The 27,421-nt window shown below is 34.9% G+C and overlaps 1 protein-coding gene across 50 annotated transcripts in view; it reads left to right on the top strand.

Moving 5' to 3' along the window:
- Positions 1–27,421, top strand: part of ANKRD36C (ankyrin repeat domain 36C) — a 157,824-nt gene that overhangs the window by 109,346 nt on the left and 21,057 nt on the right. For 46 of the 50 annotated variants that reach the window (XM_050755278.1, XM_050755294.1, XM_050755295.1 and 43 more), the window contains 15 exons: positions 1,624–1,652; positions 1,747–1,819; positions 3,507–3,535; positions 3,630–3,702; positions 4,481–4,509; positions 4,604–4,676; positions 6,357–6,385; positions 6,480–6,552; positions 7,364–7,392; positions 7,487–7,559; positions 9,228–9,256; positions 9,340–9,412; positions 14,926–14,999; positions 17,976–18,114; positions 25,506–25,719. In XM_050755278.1, coding sequence (XP_050611235.1) covers positions 1,624–1,652; positions 1,747–1,819; positions 3,507–3,535; positions 3,630–3,702; positions 4,481–4,509; positions 4,604–4,676; positions 6,357–6,385; positions 6,480–6,552; positions 7,364–7,392; positions 7,487–7,559; positions 9,228–9,256; positions 9,340–9,412; positions 14,926–14,999; positions 17,976–18,114; positions 25,506–25,719 — 1,039 coding nt within the window. The remainder of the gene's footprint in view (positions 1–1,623; positions 1,653–1,746; positions 1,820–3,506; positions 3,536–3,629; positions 3,703–4,480; positions 4,510–4,603; positions 4,677–6,356; positions 6,386–6,479; positions 6,553–7,363; positions 7,393–7,486; positions 7,560–9,227; positions 9,257–9,339; positions 9,413–14,925; positions 15,000–17,975; positions 18,115–25,505; positions 25,720–27,421) is intronic. The other 4 variants (XM_050755271.1, XM_050755270.1, XM_050755322.1 and 1 more) reach the window with 4 other exon arrangements.

Here is a 27,421-nt window from a genome sequence, read left to right as displayed (position 1 = left end):
TGCTATGAACAGAGGCAAAGTGATCCTAATACCCCAAAAACACTGTAGAATGAGAACTAACAAGACCAATGATGTAGCAATTATTTTGCTCAAGCAAGAGGAATTGTGAGGCAGGAAGTAGGGAAAAGATGAGATTATTTATGAAAGTTTGAGGTTTCCGCCCAGGAAACCTGAGTGAACTCACTTCAGATACATTTGGAATATTTGCATAAAAGAATATTTGATTTTGGCAGCTCCAGGAACTACTGGAAGCAGGAAACAGTGCTAGAATTGGGATAAACCACAGTGACTCGTTATTCCTCTTTGTTACTATCAAGCATCAGAGATACATGTTTTGTTGATTTTACTTATAAAAGTGAGATAAACTTGAATATGAATACATTGCTTTCGTTATTCAAGGAGCTAACTCTTGGATAAAATAGCTACTCAGTGAAACTCCTTTAGAGAATAGTGTGATATTCCCCACAAGACTATTTTAGTAACAAATTTTTTTTTTTTTTTTTTTTTTTTTTTTGAGACGGAGTCTCGCTCTGTCGCCCAGGCTGGAGTGCAGTGGCTGGATCTCAGCTCACTGCAAGCTCCGCCTCCCGGGTTCACGCCATTCTCCTGCCTCAGCCTCCCGAGTAGTTGGGACTACAGGCGCCCGCCACCGCGCCCGGCTAGTTTTTTGTATTTTTTAGTAGAGACGGGGTTTCACCGTGTTAGCCAGGATGGTCTCGATCTCCTGACCTCGTGATCCGCCCGTCTCGGCCTCCCAAAGTGCTGGGATTACAGGCGTGAGCCACCGCGCCCGGTCTAGTAACAAAAATTATGTTGAATTCGAATTAACTCCTAAAATGGTCATTTACAATGAATATTGGAGTGATTTCTGAATGTTAATTTTATTAATATCTAATGCTGGTAACAGTGTAACTTTGTAGAAGTATGTCAAAATTGGTAATTCATGATCTTTTTATTGAGGCTAATATATTATTTTTTGTTACTGTGAATGTTTGAAGAGAATTTCAGAAGGCTAAACTAGCAGATACAAGAAAGTTAGCCAAATTATTTCACCACACGGGAGTGAGAAATAATGAAATTATCTACTAGGTTTCAACAAACATATATCCAAGCTGATCAATTTAGGACACTTCCACTGAAGAGATGTGAAGTGTCATTGTAATTGTGTACCTTCCTAGTTATTGGATGAGTTAAAGAGCGTGATGAATGTTTGTAGTATAGTTATATAAATCCTTCTGATTTCCTGCATGAAAGACATGCGGGATCGTGTACCACCTGCTTTGACATTGATTCTCAGGTGTATGAGTTGCTTCACTGATTTAGGTCATATTTGTCCTCATCACTCGGCATATCCACATTGATATTGAGATGGTTTTATTTTAGTTTTAGACATATGACAAATCATACCGTGTTTGCAATTGTAAGGGTATATTTCATGAAGCCTGTGTTCACTTTTGTCAGTGTATTTCTGTCATGTTCCAGTCCCCAGACACAAAGTAGAAAACATCAAAGCCTACACTAATACAGGCAGGAGGATACAGTTTGGTGCTAACACTGTATGCGTGTGTGGATAACTTTATTATATTTACGTGTGAGTGATTATGTGTCCCTTTTGCTTTTCAGTGTCTTCTCAGAAACCACCAGCCTTGAAGGTAATTAAATTTTCATTTATATTTTGAACTAGTGACTACAGAGTCTATGAAATATACATTATTTATTGATTATTTTGATTCAAATTCCATTCAGGCTACAAGTGACAAGAAAGATTCTGTTTCGAATATAGCCACAGAAATAATGGATGGACAAAAATCTGGTACAGGTAATTTTACAGAACACATTTAATGTCATGTTCAGTCCAAATGTAGAAGAACTTCTCTTCCCTGAACACATAGCGGGGGACTCGTTGAAGATGTACATTCTGAATCAGCAGGCCTGAGATTCCTCAGTTGTAATAAGTTCTTGGGTGATGCTGATGCTACTGGTCTTAGACATGATCTTCACAATAAGATTATAGACTTACCCACATTGAAATTGGGAAGAAGATACCTTGAAGAGCAGGTCAAGACATAAGGGGCTTAGGGGACAGAATAATTTTGCCTTAATTCTACAGCATGTTTTTACCAAAGGTAGAAGGAGAAAGAGATGAAGTATAGATTTTACATTCACATCCTACTGCTGAAAACAGACAGTAAAGTAATCGTAATAACTCGTACACAGTGTAGAACAAGAACTAATGAGTCCACTGATATAGCAATTAGTTTTCTCAAGGAAGAGGGATTGTGAGGCAGGAAGGAGGGAAAAGCCACATAAATAAAGTTATTTATGTAATTTTGGGTTTTCTGCTGAGGAAACCTGAATGAACTCACTTCAGAGGCATTTGGCATATTTGCATAAAGAAAATTAGATTTTGGAAACACCAGGAACTACAGGATGCAGGAAAGAATGCTAGAATTGGTGCAAACCACATTGACTAATTACTGCTCTTTGTTACTATTAGGCATGAGACTTACATGTTTTCTTGATTTTAGTTGTAAAAATTGGATAAAGTTGAACGTGAATACATTTGCTTCTTTGATCAAAGAGCAAAGTCTTGGATAAAATCGCTATTTAATGAATATTCTTTAGAGAATAGCATGATACTCCTAACAAGACTGTTTTAGAAACAAAAGTAATGTGGAATTGATAAACTGACTACTTGGTCATTTTCAATGAATATTGGTGTGATTTCGGAATGGAAAAACTTATTAATATCCAGTGCTTGTAGCAGTTTTATTTAGTAGAAGTATGTCAAAATTAATATAATTGAGGATGCTTTTAATTGAGGTTTATGTATTATACTTTGTTGCCATGAGTGGATGAAGAAATGTTCGAAAGGCTAAACTAGAGAATACAAGAAACTTAGGCAAATTATTGCATCACATGGGTTTAAGAAATAATGAATATTATTTACTCGAATTCAGGAAACATATATCCATGCTGATCAACTTAGGACACTTCCACTTAAGAGATGTGAAGTGTATGTTCAACTGAAGTGTCATTGTAATTGTGTACCTTCTCAGTTATCAGGCAAGTTAAAGAACGTGATGAATGTTTGTAGTATAATAGTGTAAATCCTTCTGATGTATTGCATGAAAAACATGTGGGATCATGTACCACCTGCTTTGACATTGATTCTCAGGTGTATGAATTGCTGCTCTGATTTTAGATCACATTTGTCCTCATCACTCGGCATATCCACATTGATATTAACATTGTTTTATTTTAGTTTTAGACATAGAACAAATCATACCAAGTTTGCAGTTGTAAGGGTATATTTCGTGAAGCTTGTATTCCTTTTTTTTCAATCTACTTCTGTCGTGTTCCAGTCTCCACACACAAAGTAGAAAACATCAAAGCCTACACTAATACAGGCAGGAGGATACAGCTTGATGCTAACACTTCATGAGTGTATGAATAATATTATCATATGTACATGTGAGTGATTATGTATCCCTTTTGCTTTTCAGTGTCTTCCCAGAAACAACCACCCTTGAAGGTAATTAAACTGTCTTTTATACGTTAAACTATTAACTGTATAGTTTATGAAATATACTTTTTTAATTGATTATTTTGTTTCAAATTCCATTCAGGCTGCAAGTGACAAGAAAGTATCTATTTCGAATATAGCCACAGAAATAAAGGATGGACAAGAATCTGCGACAGGTAATTTTGCAAAACACATTTAATGTCATGTTCAGTCCAGATAGAAAATAACTTCTCTTCCACCGAATAAATCAGCGGGGGACTCATCGATGCTGCACATTCTGATTCAGCAGGCCTGAGATTCCTCATATGTAATAAGTTCTCGGGTGACACTGATGCTGCTGGTCTTGGACATGATCTTTGCAGTAAGATTATATATTTCCCCATGTTGAAATTGGGAAGAAGAAATATGGAGAGCAGGTCAAGACATAAGGGGCTCAGGGGACAGCATAATTTTGTTTTAATTCTACAGCATGTTTTCACTAAGGGTGGAAGGAGAAAGAGATGAAGTATAGATTTTACAGTAAGAGCATGATGAATGTTTGCAGTACAATGGTCTACATCATTCAGGTATCTTGCATGAAAGACATGCGGGTGCATGTACCACCTCCTTTGACATTGGTTCCCAGGTGATTGAGTTGCTTCTCTGATTTTAGACCACATTTGTCCTCATCACTTGACATATCCTTATTGAAATTGACACTGTTTTATTTTAGTTTTAGTCATATGACAGATCGTAATATGTTTGAAATGATTAGTGTATATTTCGTGAAACCTGTATTCTTGTTTTCTTCAGTGTATTTCTGTCATGTTCCTGTCCCAAGATACAAAATATAAAACATCAAAGGCTTCACTAAGATGGGCAGGAAGATGCAGCTTGATGCTAACACTGCATGAATGTTTGAATAACTTTATCATATGTACATATGACTGATTATATATCCCTTTTGCTTTTCAGTGTCTTCTCAGAAACAACCGGCCTGGAAGGTGATTAAAATCTCGTTTGCATTTTGAACTATTAACTGTATAGTCTATGAAATATACTCTATGTATTGATTATTTTGTTTCAAATCCCATTCAGGCTACAAGTGACAAGAAAGATTCTGTTTCAAATATAACGACAGAAATAAAGGATGGACAAATATCTGGGACAGGTAATTTTACAATACACATTTAATGTGATATTCAATCAAGAGAGAAGAGAAATTCACTTCCCCAAATAAATCAGTGGGGAGTTCATCAAAGCTGCACGTTCTGATTCAGCACACTGGAGAGTCTTCATTTCAATAAGTACTCAGGTGACCCTGATGCTGCTGGTCCTTGGCCATGATCTGAGTAGTAAGATTATAGACTGCCCTACATTGAAATTGGGAAGAAGAACCATTGGAGAGCAGTTCAACACATAAGGGGTTCAGGGGACAGAATAATTTTGCTTTAATTCTACTGCATGTTTCCATCAAGAGGGGAAGGTGAAAGAGATGAAGTAATAGATATTATAGGCATCAGATCGTATTGCTATAAACAGAGGGAAAAGTGATCCTTATACCCCATAAACACTGTAGAATGAGAACTAACCAGACCACTGATGTAGCAATTATTTTCCTCAAGGAAGAGGGATTGTGAGGGTGGAAGGAGGGAAAATAAGAAGTTATTTATGTAATTTTGGATTTTCTGCTGAGGAAATCTGTGTGAACTCACTACAGATGCATTTTCAGTATTTGTATTAAAGAAGATTTGATTTTCGCTGCTGCAGGAACTACTGGAGCGGGAAACAATGCTAGAATTGGGATAAATCACAGTGACTCCTTACTCTTCTTTGTTACTATTCGGCATCAGAGATACACGTTTTGTTGATTTTAGTTATAAAAAATGAGATAAACTTGAATATGAATACATTGCCTTCCTTGTTCAAGGAGCTAACTCTTGGATAAAATAGCTATTTAATGAAACCTCTTTACAGAATACCATGATACTCTCAAGAAGACTATTTTAGAAGCAAAAATTATGTTGAAATCTAATTAACTCCTAAAATGGTCATTTTCAATGAATATTAGAGTGATTCCTAATGTAAAATTTACTAATATCTAATGCTTGTCACAGTTTTACTTTGTAGAAGTATGTCAAGATTGATAATTGATGATATTTTTATTGAGGCTAATATATTATCCTTTGTTGCCATGAGTGGATGAAGAAACTTTTGGAAGTCTCAACTAGCGAATACAAGAAATTTAGTCAAATTATTACACCTCACGAGTGTGAGAAATAATGAATATTACGTACTAGATTTTAGCAAACATATATCCAAGCTGATCAATGTAGGACACTTCCACTGAAGAGACGTGAAGTGTACATTGAACTGAAGTGTCATTGTAATTGTGTATCATCTCAGTTATTGGGCAAGTTAAAGAGCGTGATGAATGTTTGTAGTATAATTATGTAAATCCTTCTGGTTTCTTGCATGAAAGACATGCGGGATCATGTACTACCTGCTTTGACATTGATTCTCAGGTGTATGAGTTGCTCCACTGATTTTAGATCACATTTGTGCTCATCACTCGGCATATCTGTATTGATATTGACACGGTTTTATTTTAATTTTAGACATACGACTAATCATACCATGTTTGAAATTGTAAGGGTATATTTCGTGAAGCCTGTATTCCTTTTTTGAAGTGTATTTCTGTCATGTTCCAATCCCCAGACACAAAGGAGAAAACATCAAAGCCTATACTAATGCAGGCAGGAAGATACGGCTTGATGCTAACACTGCATTATGTATGGATAACTTTATCATATGTACATATGAGTGATTATGTATCTCTTTTGCTTTTCAGTGTCTTCTCAGAAAAAAAAAGCCTTGAAGGTGATTAAAATCTCATTTATATTTTGAACTAGTAAATGTATAGTCTATGAAACATACTTTATTTATTGATTATTTTGTTTCAAATTCCATTCAGGCGACAAGTGACAAGGAAGATTCTGTTTCGAATACAGCCACAGAAAGAAAGGATGGACAACAATCTGGGACAGGTAATTTTGCAAAACACATTTAATGTGTTCAGTCAAGACAGAAAAGAACTTCTCTTCCCCAAATAAATCAGCGAGGGACTCGTTGATGCTGCACATTCTGATTCAGCAGGCCTGAGATTCTTCATTTGTAGTAAGTTCTCGGGTGATGCTGATGCTGCTGGTCTTGGACATGATCTTCCCAGCCTAAACTAGAGGAAACAACATGTAGGCACATTATTACACGACATGGGTTTGAGAAATAAAGAATATTATATACTAGGATTTTCCAAACCTATATCCAAGCTGATGAAGCTGGGACACTTCCACTGAGGACTTGTGAAGTGTACATTCTACAGAAGTGTCATTGTCATCGTGTACCTGCTCAATTATCAGGCAAGTTAAAGATCATGATGAATATTAGTAGTATAACGGTATAAATCCTTCTGGTGTTTTGCATGAGAAACATGCAGTAGCATTTACTACCTTCTTTGACATTGATTCCTGGGTGTATGAGTTGCTCCTCTGATTTTAGATCACATTTCTTTTCATCATTCGGGATATCCACATTGATGTCAACACTTTATTTCAGTAATACACACATGACCCATAATATCTCTTTGTAATTTGTGACTGTGTATTTTCTGGAAGCCTGTATTTCCATTTTCTTCAGTGTATTTCCTCATGTTCCTGTCCCAAAGACACAAACTATAAAACATCAAATCCTATGCTAGTACAGGCAGGAGGATACAGCTTGATGCTAACACTGCATGAATGTATGGATAACTTTATCATATTTACATATGATGGATTATATATTTCTTTTGCTTTTCAGCATCTCCTCAGAAACAGTCAGCCTGGAAGGTAGTTACTCTTTCATTTATATTTTGAATTACTAATTGTATAGTCTATGAAACGTATATTATGTATTGACTATTTTGCTTCTTATTCCATTCAGGTTATATTTAAAAAGAAAGTTCCTGTTTTGAATACTGCCACAAGAATAATGGCTGGTCAGAAATCTGGAACAGGTAATTTGGCAATACACATTTAATGTCATGTGCACTCAAGATAGAAGAGAACGTCCCACCCCTGAATAAATCAGCAGGGGGATCATTGAAAATGCACTTTCTGATTCAGCAGGCCTGAGATTGTGCATTTCTAGTAAGTTCTCAGGTGATTTTGATGCTGCTGTTCCTCAGCCATGATCTTAGTAACAAGGTTATAGACTTCCCTACATTGAAATCATGTAGAAGAACCGTTGGAAAACAGTCCAAAACATAAGAGGATCAGGGTATAGCATAATTTTGCTGTTATTTCAGAGCATGTTTCTAAGGAGAGGAGAAGGAGAAAGAGAAGAAGTAATAGAAGTTATAGATGTCAGATGGTTCTGCTACAACCAGAGGGAAGAAGTTGTCATAATAACCCATAAACACTGGAGAATGAGAAGCAAAGTGACCACTGATGTAGTAATTATTTTCATCAAGAAAGAGGGATTGCAAGGCAAGAAAGAGGGAAAGGAAGAAGTTAGTTAGGTAATTTTGGGGTTTCTGCTGAGGAAACCTGAGCGAGCTCACTTCAAATACATTTGGAATATTTACATACGAGAAGATCTGACTTCTGGCTGCTCCAATGTCTACTGGAATCAGGAAGGAGTGCTAGAATTGGGATAAACCTCAGTGTCTCATTATTCCTGTTTATTACTATCAGACATCAGAGATATATTTTTATTAGTTATTCGAATGAGTTAAAATTTAATATGAATACATTAGCTTTTTTCCAAAGTGCTGGGTTTTTTTTTGTTAAAATAACTATTTAGTGAAAATTCTTTATAATAAAGTGCTATTCCAGAGCAGACTAATTTTAGAGACAAAAATAATGTTGACTGCATTAATTGAATCCTAAAATGGTTATTTGCACTGTATATTGGCCTGATTTCAAAATGTATAAGTTCATTAATATCTAATGCCTGGAGCAATTTCATTTTGTATAAGTATGTATAATTTATTATAGTTTTTGATGGGTTTTATATATTATACCTTCTTGCCATTAGTGGATGAAGAAATTTTCTGAAGGCTAAACTAGAGGATACAAGAAATATAGGCAGATTATTACACCACATGGGTGTGATAAATAATGAATATTATCTACTAAGGTTCATCAAACATATATCCAAACTGATGAATTCATGACACTTCCACTGAAGAGGTGTGAAGTGTACATTCAAGTTAAGTGTCATTGTAATTGTGGGCCTTCTCAATTATTGGGCAAGTTAAAGAACATGATGAATATTTTTGTTGTAATTGTATAAATCCTTCTGATGTCTTGCATGAAAGTCATGCAGTCACAGTTAGCACCAACTTTTACATATATTTCTAGGGTTACGAGTTGCTCCTCTGATTTTAGATCACATTTCTCCTTGTTAGTCAGCATATCCACATTAATCCTTATTTTTTAGTAATAGATGTGGTGCATAATTTCATTTTTAACTTGTAACGGTATGTTTTTTGAAGCCTATATTCCTAATTTCTTTAGTGCATTTCTGTCATGTTACTATCTCAAAGAAACAAACTAGAAAAACATGAAACCCTACACTAATACAGGCAAGAGTATTGAGTTTGATGCTAACACTCCATGAATGTATGGTTGGCCTTACCACATTTACATATGATTGATTATATACTTTTTTTGCTTGTTAGAGTATCCTGAGAATCTGCCCACCTTGAAGGTAATTGCTCTTACATTTGTATTAACTGTATATCCTATACAATATACATCATGTGCTAATCATTTTGTTTTAAAACCATTCAGGCTACAATTGAAAATAAAGATTCTGTTCTGAATACAGCCACCAAAATGAAGGGTGTACAAACATCCACACCAGGTAAACTTTGTAATGCAGATTTAACTGTGGAAAGATGTACATTAATCTATTTGTAATGCTCATAGTCTTTCTATTCTCAATTATTTCACTTTTTTATATTATTTCAGGATTTCATCTAAATAATGCAGCCGTTATCATTTTTATTTAGGTTTTCAAAAATGAGATTTGCATACATAAGGAAAATACATTTTTTAAAAATATAAGGTTTTTTGTTGTTGTTGTTGTTGTTGTTAGAGCTTTGTTCTTTTTTTTTTTTAATTTATTTATTATTATTATACTTTAAGTTGTAGGGTACATGTGCATAACGTGCAGGTTTGTTACATATGTATACTTGTGCCATGTTGGTGTGCTGCACCCATCAACACATCATTTACATCAGGTATAACTCCCAATGCAATCCCTCCCCCCTCCCCCCTCCCCAAGATAGGCCCCGGTGTGTGATGTTCCCCTTCCTGAGTCCAAGTGATCTCATTGTTCAGTTCCCACCTATGAGTGAGAACATGCAGTGTTTGGTTTTCTGTTCTTGTGATAGTTTGCTAAGAATGATGGTTTCCAGCTGCATCCATGTCCCTACAAAGGACACAAACTCATCACGCTACCTGACTTCAAACTATACTACAAGGCTACAGTAACCAAAACAGCATGGTACTGGTACCAAAACAGAGATATAGACCAATGGAACAGAACCAATTCCTCAGAAATAATACCACACATCTACAGCCATCTGATCTTTGACAAACCTGAGAGAAACAAGAAATGGGGAAAGGATTCCCTATTTAATAAATGGTGCTGGGAAAATTGGCTAGCCATAAGTAGAAAGCTGAAACTGGATCCTTTCCTTACTCCTTATACGAAAATTAATTCAAGATGGATTAGAGACTTAAATGTTAGACCTAATACCATAAAAATCCTAGAGGAAAACCTAGGTAGTACCATTCAGGACATAGGCATGGGCAAAGACTTCATGTCTAAAACACCAAAAGCAACGGCAGAGCTTTGTTCTTATTGCCCAGGCTGGAATGCAATGGCTCAATCTCAGCTCACTGCAACCTCTGCCTTCCTGGTTCAAGTGATTCTCCTGCCTCAGGCTCCCAAGTAGCTGGGATTACAGGCATGCACCACCATGCCTGGCTAATTTTGTATTTTTAGTAGAGACAGGGTTTCTCCATGTTGGTCAGGCCAGTCTTGAACTCCTGACCTCAGGTGATTCTCCCACCTCACCCTCCCATAGTGCTGGGATTACAGGCATGAGCCACCGGGGCCTGGCCTTAAAATACAAGATTTTATTCAGATGTTTCTACTTTTACATTTTGATACTCTGAAGTTTCCAATTTGGAATTTCAATGTTTTTTAGCTATTTAAAGAGATCTATTTTGGTACTCTAAAATATTTGTTTTGCTTTAAAAGTCAGTTCAAATTATGGCTTTTATCTAATGAAATGTTTTGTCTGATAACATATTTGGTTTGTTTTAACTTTTATTGGTTCTGGTCAATTTTGTTACACTTATTATATTAAACCAATCAGATGTTCTGATTAGTACACTGTGTGTTTGTATGTGTGTTACTTTATTTTTTTGTTGTTTTTAATTTTAATGAGTAAATCGTAGATGTTTATGTTTATGGAGTAAATGAGATATTTTGATACAGGCATACAATATGTAATAATGACATCATGGTTAATGGTTTATCCATCACCTCAAGCATTAACCATTTCTTTATGCTTTTAATTTGTACTTCCTCAGTACCGCTAAAATGTACAACTAGTTATTGCTGACTGTAGTCATGTTTTTGTTTTATAAAATGCTAGATTTTATTCATTGTGTCTAACTATAGTTTGTACTTATTAAGCATTCTAATTTCCTACCGCACCCACACCCTTCCTAGACTGCAGTAATGGTGATTTTTCTCTTCATCTCCATGAGCTCTATTTTTTAAATTTCTCACACCCACAAAGGAGTGACAACATGTGAAGCCTTTTTTTTTTGTATTATACTTTGAGTTCTAGGGTACATGTGCACAACGTGCAGTTTTCTTACATATGTATACTTGTGCCATGTTGGTGTGCTGCACCCATCAACTCGTCAGCATCCATCAACTTGTCATTTACATCAAGTATAACTCCCAATGCCATCCCTACCCCCTCCCCCTCCCCATAATAGGCCCCGTTGTGTGATGTTCCCCTTCCAGAGTCCAAGTGATCTCATTGTTCAATTCCCACCTATGAGTGAGAACATGCAGTGTTTGGTTTTCTGTTCTTGCGATAGTTTGCTGAGAATGATGGTTTCCAGCTGCATCCATGTCCCTACAAAGGACACAAACTCATCCTTTTTTATAGCTGCATAGTATTCCATGGTGTATATGTGCCACATTTTCTTAATCCAGTCTGTCACTGATGGACATTTGGGTTGATTCCAAGTCTTTGCTATTGTGAATAGGGCCACAGTAAACATACGTGTGCATGTGTCTTTATAGCAGCATGATTTATAATCCTTTGGGTATATACCCAGTAATGGGATGGCCGGGTCATATGGTACTTCTAGTTCTAGATCCTTGAGGAATCGCCATACTGTTTTCCACAATGATTGAACCAGTTTACAATCCCACCAACAGTGTAAAAGTGTTCCTATTTCTCCACATCCTCTCCAGCACCTGTTGTTTCCTGACTTTTTAATGATTGCCATTCTAACTGGTGTGAAATGGTATCTCATTGTGGTTTTGATTTGCATTTCTCTGATGGCGAGTGATGATGAGCATTTTTTCATGTGCCTGTTAGCTGTATGCATGTCTTCTTTTGAGAAATGTCTATTCATATCCTTTGTGACTGGATTATTTTACTTGATATAATGTCCTCTGGGTCCATCCATGTCATTGCGAATGAGAGGATCTTATTCTTTCATATGACTGAGCAGTATATATATCACATTTTTAAAACCCATTTGTCTGTTGATGTACATTTAGGTTGATTCCAAATTATGGCTATTGTGAAAAGTGCTGCAATAAACATGTCAGGTCAGATTTCTCTTTTATAATACTGATTTTCTTGCTTTTGAGTGGTTACCTAGCAATGGGATTGCTAGATCATGTAGGTAGTTGTATTTTTAATTTTTTGTGGACTCTATACTGTTCTCCATAGTGACTGTACTAATTCACAATGCCACCAGTGGTGTACGAGGGTTCCCCTTTCTCTACATCCTCACCAGCATTTCTTAATGCCTTCCATTTGGATAAAAGCCTTTTTAACTGAGGTGAGAAGATACCTCATTGTGGTTTTGATTTGCATTTCTGTGATGACCAGTGATGTTGAGCACCTTTCCATATACCTGTTTGCCATCTGATAGCAGTTTGTAACATAACAGTGTCATTTTGCTATTATTTCTGAGTATGTTTCTAGCCAGAGGGGAAGGAACAAAAATTTAGGAAATAGAAATTATACATATAAGATACTACTGCTAAATAAAGAGGAAAGAAGTGGTGGGAATAATTTGTGAGCGTTACATAGAAGTGTTGATAATAATTAATCAAATGAAATTTATTTGAACTAAGGAAGTTTGACGGATTTTACTAAGAACCCTATTTTAAAATAAGATCACGGTTCCATGAATGTGCCTTAGAGATTAGCATGGTATATCAAATAAAACCAATTTGAGAAACAAAAAGTTATAGCATTTATTCTTTGAATAACAAAACCAATATATTCAGTGAACATTGCACTGATTTTGAAGTACAAAAAGTTCTTAATGTCTGTGGAAATTTTTCATTTTTGACAATTATTTTTCACATTGAAAGCTTATATACTTTCTTGTTGTTTGGAATTTTTTTTTTTTTTTTTTTTTTTTTTTTTTTTTTTTTTGAGATGGAGTCTTGCTCTGTCTCCCAGCCTGGAGTACAATGTTACAATCTCAGCTCACTGCAACCTCCACCTTCCAGGTTCAAGTGATTCTCCTGCCTCAGCCTCCTGAGTAGTTGGGATTACAGGCACATGACACCATGCCCGGCTAATTTTTGTATTTTTAGTAGAGATGGGGTTTCACCATGTTAGGCTGGTCTCGAACTCCTGACCTTGTGATCCACCCACTTCAGCCTCCTAAAGTGCTGGGATTACAGGTGTGAGCCACCTCACCCAGCCTATACACTATTGTTGATGTAGTTTATATATCTTCTTGTATGAGTGGATTCAGAAACTTCTTGACAGGGCCAAACTGCAGGATACAAGCAATGCAGACATAGCAGTAGCCCACCTATGAATGAAAAAAAAAAATGAATAGTTTTATTAATTTTTATTCTACAACTGTCTATCTAAGATAATTAATTTCAAACAGTTTCTCTGATGAGAAATAAATTGTATATTTATTGGAAGTGTCCTCACAACTTTGTACTCCCTAAATAATAGGAAAAATAGTTGAACATGATAAATGCTTGTAGTATAATGGTATAATTGAATCTGATGTATTGCATTAAAGATAGGCCATAGCATCCTCCCATCAGCTTTGACACTTACTCTCTCAGGCTCATGATGTGCTATTCTTTATAAGGATCATTTTTCTCGTTATCAGTCAACATGTTTACATTGGAATAGATACACTCTTCTATTGAGACATGATCTCGCTTTTGAAACCTTAACTACATATTTTATAAAACCTGTATTAAATAAAACCGTTTATCTGAGGAAAGATGGCCAGAGTCAAGGAAGACTTCACGTAGCTAAGTCTTAAATTGTGAAAGAAATGTGTCAGAATAGTTGAGGAAAATATTTTAGATATAAAGAAGAGACTGCACGTTGATAAAAGTGTAAACAGTAGCAGTCATTTTGGAAATGATTAATAATGAACAACAGACTCAATGTGCTGTTATAAGGTACTATTGTGAAGTAAAGAACAGTGTGCTATTACTTCATCTGTTTCTATTGGATTTTTACATTTTGTTTTATTTCTGATGGTTTTGTTTATTGATGTTGGGTGGATAAATTTGTGAGTGAATCTTTGACCATGTTTGCATGGCTTGAACCTGGTGACATATGTGCCTCCCCAAGTAGTTTGCTGAAGTTTTGGAGGATTAAAAGCATTTCTTAAAGAAGTAAATATTATACTAAAGATTAAGCTTCGTTTAAACACTTTTATTTTCTGGTTTTAGAAAGACTATGGATTTTTTTTTTTTTTTTTTTTTTTTTTGACGGAGTCTGGCTCTGCCCACCAGGCTGGAGGTGCGGTGGCGAAATCTCGGCTCACTGCAAGCTCCGCCTCCCGGGTTCAGCCATTCTCCTGCCTCAGCCTCCCGAGCAGCTGGGACTCCAGGCACCCGCCAGCACACCCGGCTAATTTTTCGTATTTTTAGTAGAGACGGGGTTTCACCTTTTTAGCCAGGATAGTCTCGATCTCCTGACCTCGTGATCCACCCGCCTCAGCCTCCCAAAGTGTTGGGATTACAGGCATGAGCCACCGCGCCCGGCCGACTGTGGCTTTTATCTAACTGTTCTGTGTAGCTCGTTTTAACTAAATATCTATTTTTTTTTTTAGCAGAACAAGACTTAGAAATGGCATCAGAGGGAGAGCAAAAGAGGCTTGAAGACTATGAAAATAACCAGCCACGGGTATGTAAAAATTTAAAATCAAATTTCTGGTTTAATCTTGTTTTCCTTGCTTTGGTAATACAGCATATTTGAAATGAATTTACCTTTGGATTAGCCTTTTAGTATCAGTTGATTGTAATTTAATATTTCATTTTAAAAACATTTAACTAGTTTTAAAACTTAGTGTTGGAATCGATAGTAATGTATATCTAATCTTTACTCTTGGAATTGAGTTAAAAAGTTCCTGATATTGTTTGCACTTCTATTTTTATAGCTTCCTATTATATTAAAGAAGGTAACATCAAATATTGAATTACAATTTTAAGCAATAGAAATTATAAACAATTTAACAGTGACGATCACTGTATTGGATTCAGATTAAAGGAGTAATTATTGCTAGTGGTTCAAACTTTGCAGTTTTTTTTATTGCCAGTCACTAATACCAAAGTTAAGAATTAATTTTCCCTTTGGACCTCTGACTTCAGTTTTTATATTCAGGGAGAGAATGGGTCATAAAATCAACCCAACTGGCTATCAAGAGAATTATACCTTGCAGAATGGCACCTTTGGTATTAGGGTACAAACAATAACTGCCTAATGTATTTCAATATAGAAAATCTGTAAATATTATTAAATTTATTAAATCCACTGTCATTAGTAGACCTTAGAACTTAAGCCTATAATCTATATAAGTATATAACACTGTCAATCATATTACAATATATAATTTGCATTAAAATGTACGAATTTGCTTTTCTTACTGACTGGTGTTGATTTTGGCTCCTAATAATTTAAAGTTTGCCTGATCACTAGTTAGTAATCTTTGGAAAAAGCACTCGAGTGTACACTGTAGGTATAGTGATAAAATCTTTTAAAGTGATGGTGCCTTTATAGTACCACAAGTCATCTCCTAATTCATTTTTGGGAAATTTAACACATAATGAATTAGTCAAGTTTAGTCCAAACAAACAGTGACAAATTAAAGTTTCATGGTTTATGTTTTTGCACCTCTTTTAGGCTAACGCAAATTATTTTTCACTTCTTAGTTACAATCCAGTGATTTGGGAGTAGGTAAACATAGATTAAAGGCCTGGCGCGGTGGCTCAAGCCTGTAATCCCAGCACTTTGGGAGGCCGAGGCGGGCGGATCACAAGGTCAGGAGATCGAGACCACAGTGAAACCCCGTCTCTACTAAAAATACAAAAAATTAGCCGGGCGCGGTGGCGGACGCCTGTAGTCCTAGCTACTCAGGAGGCTGAGGCAGGAGAATGGCGTGAACCCAGGAGGCGGAGCTTGCAGTGAGCCGAGATCGCGCCACTGCACTCCAGCCTGGGCAACAGCGTGAGACTCCGTCTCAAAAAAAAAAAAAAAAAAAAAACAAAACATAGATTAAAAAGATTAATATTAAACTTTAATTATTTTTTAATTTTTCTCTTTTTACACTTGATTATTTAAAGTTATTTTTAAAACATGTACTCTGACAGAAAAGACATCTGAGAAACAAAACTAGCAAATTTATCTTCCACTTTTGCATGTGCAAAAATTGTCTCAACAACTAGTTGAAAAAGTATTGTGATAGAAATGACCTCTTTATATATGCAGGACTTACTTGTGTGCAAAAGTATGAGAAAATGTGGATCAAACAAGACAAATTAGGGTAAAGAAAACTTTAAAATTCATCACAAATAAAGCAGAGTTTCGGTGAAATTTGTGAAAATTACAAAACTGCTTGTATTGAGGAAGAGCAACTACCTAATAACTCCACAGGAAGAACAAACTTAAGTAAATACCCTCTAATTTGACAAATGATTCACCTGATTGTCAGGAAAGTGATGCATCTGGCATGTCTGTCTCTGTAGTAGTCCAGATATTTCCTGAACAAAAATAACCCGGTCTCAAAAATGCCTTTCTATCTCATTCATACTCTGGGTCCCCAGAATATGCTTGCCAGTCACCCCAGCTTTATTTAAGTGGAAATAAAGTATAGACTGTGAAAATGACAACAAACCAGATACTGAACATGGTTTTAACCCAAACAAGGAAAAATTTTATAATGATACAGAAAGTACGAAGGCAAGAAACCCAGAAGTAGTTATGGTTGAAATAAAGGAAGACAAATAGGTTGTTAGGCAAATGATCGAAAAAAAAAAAAAAAAAATCCCAAAATACCACTAATTGGAAAGTAAACATCGGACATATGCCTCAATTTAGTGATTCAAAAAGCCTTTTAGATATGTGGCTTACTTGCTCCAAAGAAATGAAGCCTGTGATTTAAGAAAAAAAAAAAGATCATGGTGTTTCTGTTATTACAAACACAACAGTACAAAACCAATATAGAATGTGTTCCAGAAGCCGTTATATGACAACTGTAGTGCAAGTAAGTATGAAAGCATAAAACTTGAATTAGAAAACGTGCATTATTCTCCACCACATGGTGACAGAACATCAGCCGTATGTCTAAAAGTGGAATTAAGTGATATATGCAAAGATTTAAGAATGAGGTAAGCATATTACAAGTAAAGTAGAGCTCCTGGCTTTGAGGAAAGTTCAACTTCAAAAAGACTTAGAGGGTCACTTGCTGCTACTCTGGTTTTTCTCTTCACCAATTATTTGATCCATTTGAATTTTTTACTTATGAAAATCTCTTGTGTAAAATGGGATTATCTAAATACATAATTGTATGTAGAAACAGATTGTTTTTGCAATTAAGATAATTCAACCTCAGGAAGACATTTTCTTAATCTTTGTTCCTTAATTAACCCAAGTCTCTCTGTCAGTTTTCTGAATGGCATAGGAACTGGGAAACTAATTTTTCCGTAGACCATGTGACCTGCTGAACTAGAGTCAACATAAAGGAAATTGCTTTTAAAAAAAAGTACAGAACAAGCACCTGTGTTTGTGCTCATATAAACAGATGGGTAATTCCCACTTCTGTATATTTAGTATATGCTATAAATATTCTGGGGACATTTTGAAACAGTGTTGTTTATTTTCTAGGTGAAAAACCAAATACATTCTAGGGATGACTTTGATGACATAATTCAGTCATCTCAAATAGCCTCAGAGGATGACTCGCTTTGCTCCAATTGTAAGAAAGTTATATTACTCATTGATCAACATGAAATGAAGTGTAAAGGTAGGACCAATACATAAATATAAGGCTTTTTTAATCCTATAGCAATGTATGCACACATTGCTTACCACTGTACTGTACAGTACTGATATGTCACAAGAATGTTCATCTCAGAAATATGCCTTATGTCAACATAGAATGAAAACTACTGTGTCTTGTACCCTTTCAGTCAAAGAGCTATGATCATTTCCTCACTGTACTTTTCTCAGTGTGAATGGCAGGCCCAATGTGTTTGTTTACTCTGCTTCTCTTCTATGCCATTACCCATTTACTCATGGTCAAGTTACCATTTCCTCCCACCTGAAATACTATGATAACCTTATAACTGTCTTTCCTACTATTCTGCCTTCCAAAACCATGACCTGTTCTGCAACCATAATTATATAGTTATAAAAAATCACATCTGATCATGTTACCTGCTTGCTGAAAACCCAGCTGCCATTTATTGCTATAAGGACCTCTTATAGCAATAAGATCTCCATCCTCGAACTTTATACTGCATCATTGCATACCCTTTTCTGTGTCACAGCCAGTGCCTTAGGTGTTTGCTTCTACAGTCGGTAGCTTTAGTGTGGTACAATTGATATATGATAAAGTGCACACATGTAAAAGGTACCATTTGATAAGTTTTAACAGATGTATACACATGTGAAACTATTACTATCATCAAGATAGTCAACATATATCCATCACCCACTGAAGTCTCCTCATGGCCCTTTATATTCCTGTTTTTAAAAACTGCTAAATGATTTTCCAAAATATTTGTACTATTTTCTATTCTCATCAGCAGTAAATGACCATTCCAGTTGCTATGTTGTCACAGTAGTGCTGTATTTATTTTTTTTAATTTTAGTCATTCTGATGGGTGTATTATGTATATTATTGTGGGTTTAATGTACACGATCCTAATGACTAAAATGTTGAGCATCTTTCCATGTTTATTTGCCATCTGTATATCTTCTTTGTTGAACTGTCTTTTCAAATCTTTTGCCATTTAGAAAATTAGGTTGATGTTTTCTTACCTGTTGAGTTTTAATAATTCTGTATGTATTTGGATACTATTACTTTTTAGCTACTTTTTTACAAGGGTATTTTTTTTCCAGTTTTTGGGTTGACTTTTCACTTGCTTTGTAGTATCTTTTGAAGAGCAGAAGATTTTAATCGTAATGAAGTCCAACTTAATTGTTTGTTGAATTACAGATTTTGCATTTTTTGCCATATGTAAAAAATGTTTGCCTAGCACAAGGTTACAAAGATTTTTTCCTATGCTTTGTTCTAGAAATTTTATAGATTTGGATCTTACATTGAAATCTATCCTCCATTTTTGAGTTTCCTATTGTATATGGAGTGAGGTGAGGTATGGATTCAAGTTCACTTTTTGGATATGGACAGCCAGTTGTTCCAGCACCACATGTTGAAAGGCTATCGTTTCTCCACTGCATTGCCATGCTGCCTTTGTCAAACATAAGCTGGTTGCATATGTGTTATGTATTTCTAGACTCTCTATTGAGTTTTATTAATTTACAGATGCTCCTCAAATTGGGGTAAACCCAGTGTTTGAGTCAAAAGCAATTTAATACTTCAGTAAACCCACTGTAAAGTCAATAAGTCAAACCACCTTAAGTTGGGGATTTTCTGTATTTAACTTTCTTTATGCATGTGGAGCATTGCTAATTTAAATATCCCAAATCTGAAGTGCTCTAAAACCCCAAACTTTTTGATTGCCAATATAGACGCAACAGCGGAAAAATTCTACATCCGACCTCATGTATACAAACATTGTTTCATGTCCCAAATTATTAAAAGTATTGTTTAAAATTACCTTCAGTCTTCGTGTATAAAGTAAATATGAAAAATAAATGTGTTTTGTGTTTAGACTTGGGTCCTATCCCTGAGATATCTCATCATGTATGTGCAAATATTCCAAAATCCAAAATCTGAAAAACTTCTAGTCTGAAGAATTTTGAATAAGGGATACTCAGCCTGTACCTGTGGCACACTGTTTTGGTTACTGTTGATTTATAGTAATTCTTGAAATGAATCCTCCAATTCTGTTCTTTATTCTGTTTTGACTACACTAGATCCTTTGCATTTTTATATGAACTTTAGAATCAGCTTATCAATAAAATAAAGACTGCTTGCTTGTTGGAAATTAAGTTGGGATTGTGTCATATTTATAGATTTGGGGAGAATTGACATCTTAACAATAGTGAATCTTTCTACTCAATAAAGTGTATGTCTGCTTTTATAGAAGTAATATTTAATTTTCTCAGTAGTAATTTGCAGGTTTTAGTTTACAGGTCTTTTCATATTTTATCAGATTTATCTGTATTTCATTTTTGATGAAGTTGTAAATGATAGTTTAGTTAGTATAGATGTATTTGACTTTATACAGGTTGAGCATTGCTAATCCAAATATACATTTTTATAAAACTATAGAAAATGCTAATTTTAAAATTTTGATTTGATTGTTTATTGCTAGCATATAGAAATGCAGTTAATTTTTCAATATTGAATTTGTATCCTTCGATCTTGTTAAACTCACTTATTAGTTCTGGCATATTCTTGGTAGATTTGATCAGATTTTCTTCACAGACAAAAAGTTATTAAACCTTTCTTTCTCAAATTACCCTCTTACTAATGATAGTGAATATTTTAGACTTGTGGTAAAAGGGTCTCTTTTGCAGCTGATAAACTCTGCCATTTTAGTATGAGAGCAGCCATAGACCATCCATAAATTAATGAACACAGCTGTGTTCCAGTAAAAGCTTATTGACATAGACAAGAAGCTGGCCCACAGGTTGAGGTTTACCCATACATGTTGTATGGTCACAGTTGTGTATAAAGACAATTTTATTTCTTTTTTTAAACCTGGACGCCTCTTATTTCTTTTTCTTGCCTGACTGCATTAACTAGAATCTTCAGAACAATGTTACATACAAGTAGTGAAAGCAGACATTCCTGTGTTGTTCCTCATGTTATGGGAAATGCATTCAGTTTTTCACTATGATGCATGTTAGCTGCAGATTCATCATAGACGTTTTTATCATGCTGAAGAACTTCCCTCGGATTCTTATGTTGCTGAGAGTGTTTCTTCTTTGAAATAGCAGGAGTAAATTTTATCAGATGCCTCTATCTGTTGGGATGATCCTGTGGGTCTTCTCTTTTAGTTCATTTTATGCTAAATAATGATGATGTTTCAATGTTAAGCCAACCCTTCCTTTTCTGGAATAAAACCCCCTTTGTTTATGATGTATTACCTTTTTATTATATTATTGGATTAAACTTACTAAAGTCTCATTTAGAATTTATTATAAAGACTTTTATTTTTTAGACGAGTTTTATGTTCCTGGCAAAATTGAGAGGGAGGTTTGGATATTTTTTTGTATACCCCCACCCCAACACATATGTAGCCTCCCTCATTACCAGTATCCTTCACCATAGTGGTCGTTGCTATGACAGATGAGCCTAAATTGACACATTACAATTACCCAAAGCCCATAATTTGCATTGGGGTTTACTCTTGGTACTGTATATGTATGGGTTTGGACAAAGGTACAATGATGTGTATCCATGTTATAGAAATTATTTTGACTTCCCAAAAAATCCTCTGTGCTCTGCCTATGTATCCTTTCCTGCCATCCCTCACCCTTTGGCACACTTTTACTTTATCCATAGTTTTGCATTTTCCTGATCATATAGTTGGAATCATACAGTAAGTAGCCTTTTCAGATTATCTTACATCACTTGGTAATGTGCATTTAAGGTTCCTTCACATGTTTTCATGAATTGATTTCTCATTTCTTTATGTGTAGAGTGATATTCCACCATATGGCTGTTTAACCGCAGTTTATTCACTCCACTATTGGAGGATGTCTTCGTTGTATCACAAATTGGTTGAATTTTTACATTCATGCTATGAGGGAATTTTCTTGTTGGTAATATTTTCTGGTTTTAGTTCAGGGCAATGCTAACATTACAGACTGAGTTGAGATATACTCTTCTTTCTGTTTCTTTTGGGAGAGTTTGTGTATAATTGTATTATTTTCTTCCAGAAATGTTTTGTAAAATTCACCAACATAGCTAGCTGGGTCTGGAGTTTTCTTTTAGCAAAGTTTTTAACTATAACTTAACTTTCTTTTATAGATATAGGGCAATTCATGTTATCTATTGCTTCTTGATTGAGATTTGCTAATTTTCATTTTAAAAGGAATTTGTTAATTTTATCTAAGTTGTCATGTTTACTTACATAGAAATTATAATATCTTGTTATATTTTTAGTATCTGTAGAATCTATAATAGTGTCACTTTGTTTATTTCTGAAATTTGTAATTTGTATTTTTTCTTTTTTTTCTGAGCAGCCTGGCTAAATGGAGCTTTATCACATTTATTGATCTCCTCAAAGTGTTTTGTGTTGACTTTTTTCTATTGTTTCTTCTGAAACCAAGAGTATAACAAAATATCATAGACTGGGTCAAACAACGGAAGTTGATTTCTTGCAGTTGTGGGGTCAGCAAAGTCCAAGATCCAAATGCTGTTGGATTTGGTGTATGGTTCGGGAACATGTCCTGGTTCATGAATGAATTCTTTTTCTCTGCGCCCTCACTTAGCAGAAGGGGTGAAGGAGATCTGGGGTCTGTTGTATAAGAGCACTAAGCACTAATTCTGTTCATGAGGGCTTGGCTTATGTAAAAATCACCCCTCCTAATACCGTCACATTGTGATTGGCTTTCAGCATATAAATTTTGGGGAAGACAAACATTCAGACCACAGCAGATGTGTATTATTTTCTTTCTTCTGCTTGCTTTGGGTTTAATTCACTCTTCTTTTATCTAGTTGCGTAAGGTAGAAGTCAAGGTCATTGATTTGAGACTCTTCTAATATAGACATTTGGCAGTGCTAAAAATTTCTATTCAAGTACAGTTGTAGCTGCATTCCACAAATTCTGGTTGACAAATTTTTATTCAGTTCAGAATATTTTCTAATTTCTATTTCATTTTCATTACCTGTTTGACCCAGGGTTATTTAGATGTGTGTTACTTAGTTTCCAAATATTTGGGTATTTCCCAGAGTTATTTTTGTTATTGGTCTTTAATCTGATTGATTTGTGGTCAGGGCACATACTTTGTATGACTTAAATCCTTCTGACTCAACTCTTTAGTTGAGAGTTGTTGTATGGCCTAAAATATGACCTATTTTTGGTAAGTGTTCCATGGGTACTTGAAAAGCGTGCTGTTGTTCAAGTCTATTCTTGCTGATTTTCTGCCTTCTTGTTCTATCACTTATTGAGTAAAGGGTATCGAAACCTCAGATTACTTAGAAATTGTTTCTTTTTGTAGTTCTATCCACTTTGGTCTCATATATTGTGAAGCTGGTTTGTTATTAGGTGCATAAACACTTAGGATTGTTATGTTTTGTTGATTAACTTAACCTTTTACTATTGTGACATGACCTTTTGTTATTTATTGCTGGTTTTTTTGTTTGTTTGTTTGTTTTTCTATGAGATCTACTTTGGTATTAACACAGCCCACTCCTGCTCAGCTGCCCTTGGCAACTGTTAGCATGTATCTTTTTCCATCCTTGTAACCATTTGTGTCTTTACATTTAAAGTGCATTTCTTATAGGCAGCCTGTAGTTGGGTCTTGCTTTCTTACTGAGCCTGACAGTCTGCATTTGAGTTGAGGTTCTTAGACAAGTGTCATTTATAATGTCATTGACAATAGTTATGTTTGTCTAGTAGCTGTTTGATTGCTGTTAGTCCCAGCTGTTCTTTGTTCCCCTTCTTTTTCTGCTTTCTTTTAGTCAACTATTTTTTATGATTCAATTTTGCATATATTTTGGGGTTTATTAGGGATAACTGTTTTGCTATATTAATGTTTAGGATTTTTAGTATATAATTTTAACTTATCACAGTCCACCTTCAGTAATACTATACATCATAGATGGTATAAAAAAATGACAATGATACATTTTCAGTTTTTTCTGTCCCAGACACTTCCTCCCTGAATCTGTGGGATTATGGTTTGTATTAAGGTTAGAATATTTTCGGCCATTTTTTCTTTTAATTTTTTTTCTATCTCTTCTTTTTTTATTTAGGGAGTTATTGATTAGCTGCTTGAAAGTTTCTCACAGGTTATTGTGTCAAATTTAGGAATATTTTCCTTTGTCATCTCTAATTTGTGTTTATTTCCATCCACTATAGTTTTTACTTCTGACAATGTAATTTGCATCTCCACAAGTATGGTCTGGTTTTAAAAAAAAAAAAAATACCTTCCCTGCCTCCACTTACTGTCTTGAGTTTTATTTGGAGTACAGAGATTTACTTATAATCTTTCCATTCTTGCTTTTAGATTTGGGGTAATTCCTCACTCCTGAGGCAAGACCTTTCTGAATATTCATTGTCATGTGAAGCATGAGAAGTATGAGGTATTTTGGCCTGGTGCATGGGAATGGACCCTCTTCCAGTCATTGTGTGAACCCCAGGCATAGTTTCTGCTGATTTTCTTTAACTGTTTCTTTTAAATTTTATTTTCCACTGTTCTTAGGAAGTTTCCTAGCACACAAGCACTTTTCGTTACTCCACTAAATACCCAAGAGGGAATCTCTGCACATCTCCAGGATTTGTTTCCTGTACTGCTTTCTTCTCTCCAGTTTTCAGTCCTGTGATCTCTATCTGCTTTGGTTTTACTAGCCTCTCAGCTTCATAACCCCAGCTCTATGTCAGATTTTCTCCCTTTGTCATGGCCTTGAACCTCTGTCAAAACTCTGTCAAAAGAGCTGGGACAATTATAAGGCCTGCTATATATGTTTTCTGTCTTACAGTGATTACCTACCATCTTCATTGCCTGAAGCCCACTGTGTTGGAAATCATTGCTTAATGTATTTTGTCTGTTTTGTTTTTTATTGTTTCAGGTAAGATGAAAACTCCTGTCCGTTACTCCATCAGAGCTAGTAATAGATTGCAGCAGAGCTTCGGCACAGCACGTGCTGTAAACTGGCCAGGGTGTTTTGCTTTCCTTTTTGCCTAACTGCTTCTTTCTCATCCTTCATTTCTCAGTGTAGTGTCTCTTCCTCAGGGAAATCTTCCCTGGGTGAAGTATAGATCAAATTATCTTACGCAGTCATATAACTATGGTTTTTTTTTTTTACAGGACCTGTCTGAGTTTATAATTGTCACCTTTTTATCTTGGTTCTTCATTATGCTTTAAGCTAAAACAATAGCAGAGGTGTTGTCTTATCTGCAGACCTTAGTATAATATCTTCTACCTTGTAGGCACTCAATATGTACATATTTGTTCAATGTATGAATGAATGCATGTTAAAAATGCACAGTCCTTTATATCCAAAAACTTACTCATGTATTTTATCTCTATTTTGTTTTTTCCCGGTTACAGATTGTGTTCGCCTATCAAAAATTAAAAATGCATTTCGTTTTTGTAAAAGATCAATAAAACTTAAAGATAATCACTGTGAGCGACTTATAGTAAAAATTCAAAAAATGAAAAATAAGGTTAGTGTACTACGGAAGAGACTATCTGAAAAAGAAGAAATAAAATCGTGCTTAGAGCATGAAAAACTTGAATGTGAACAAGAACTCTGTAGTGTGAGGTATGACCTTGTTCTAAAGAAATGTTAGAACTATTTGTTTTATACTAAAGACGTATAAGGAAAATTTTTGTAATTGCTAACTTTCCTTCTAGGATTTACAGGGAAAAAAGTTTCTTAATCTTATGGAGTGTGAAATTATTGGATATAATATCACAAGTTCTTAATTGTGAATACTTCTCTAATAATTAAATGCATATTCTTTTAAATCATAGTTTTAATGGCTGTATAGAATTTTACCCTTTGGAAATCTCATTATTTAATTGATGAATTGAATTTTAGGTTTTAAAAAGTTTTTGTATTAATGCTACAAGGAACATCTTTTATTTACACGTAGTTTTCTACATTTTTAATTATTTACTTTGGATAAATTCTTCTGGTTAAAGTACAGAAACTTTTTTAGATCTGTTTTAGATCTTTGATCAATATTTCTAAATTGTTCTTAAGAAAGTTTATATTAATTTATAATTCAATCAACAGGGTATAAAATAGATATTTTCTTTATCCAGAATAATTATTTTAAAAATTATCAGTCAGGTGCGGTGGCTCACACCTGTAATCCCAGCACTTCGGGAGGCTGAGGTGGGCAGATCACGAGGTCAGGAGTTTGAGACCAGTCTGGCCAACATAATGAAATGCTGTCTCTACTAAAAATACAAAAAATTAGCCAGGCGTGGTGGTGTGCACCTGTAATCCCAGCTACTCAGGAGGCTGAGGCAGGAGAATCCCATGAACCTGGGAGGCGGAGGTTGCAGTGAGCTGAGATTGCACCATTGCACTCTAGCCCAGTGATAGTGCGAGACTCCTTGTCAAAAAAAAAAAAAAAAAAATTATCCAGTTTTATTCTTAATATGCAGGGAATAAAAAGTAAAATGGAAAGTGTTTACTGATTAGCTTATTCAACATCCCTCTGCTATGTAGATAAAATTAATTCAAAGTTTTATGCTGAAGACACGTATTATTCTTTATTGTTTAATTAAATATTAGATCTTGTGTTGTTCCAAAACAGATTTTAAAATTGTTTATAAAATACATACTAATCAACAGGATAGATTGAAAGTGTTGCCCAAAAAACAATCTTAAAAAGTGTAGGGGGTAACATATTACATTCTTAACCTAGTCTTGGATTACACTAATCTGCTGATATATATTTCATAAACACATCAAAAGTGCTATCTTACAATGTAAATTAGTTTAGGGATACTTGCAATGAATGTTTCATGAAGGTGGAAATATATTTCTAGTGAATGTATCAACTTGTTTATAAAAAGTTACTTTATGTTAATTAACTCTAAATGATTCATCCTAATTGAAAAGTAATTACTGTGTGAAGAAAAGGTAATTTTTATCTTGTAACTTTACTGAATAATTTTCAGCATCTTTTTTCGTAATATTTGCTAGAGTTACAAGTAACAGAAACTTATGCAGGGTGTTCTTTTGTCAGTACATTTCAACTTATACATGTCCTTTGGATGAGATTGAGGTGAGAAATTAAAAACATGAGAACTAGAAAGAAAAATAGTATTTAAGAACATAGAAACTTTATTAGGATAATAAGCAACATATGAATGTTTTATTTTCTAATATCAACAAAGAGAGTCAAACTCTGTAAAATATTTGAAGAGATTTATTCTGAGCCAAATATGAGTGACCATGGCCACTGACACAGCCCTCAGGAGGTCCTGAGAACATGTGCCCAAGGGGC

Source organism: Macaca thibetana, chromosome 13, assembly GCF_024542745.1.
Source record: "Macaca thibetana thibetana isolate TM-01 chromosome 13, ASM2454274v1, whole genome shotgun sequence".
NCBI classification, from domain to species: Eukaryota; Metazoa; Chordata; class Mammalia; order Primates; family Cercopithecidae; genus Macaca; species Macaca thibetana.
Note: the sequence above shows the minus strand (reverse complement) of the source record. Positions and strands in the feature narration are given on the sequence as shown.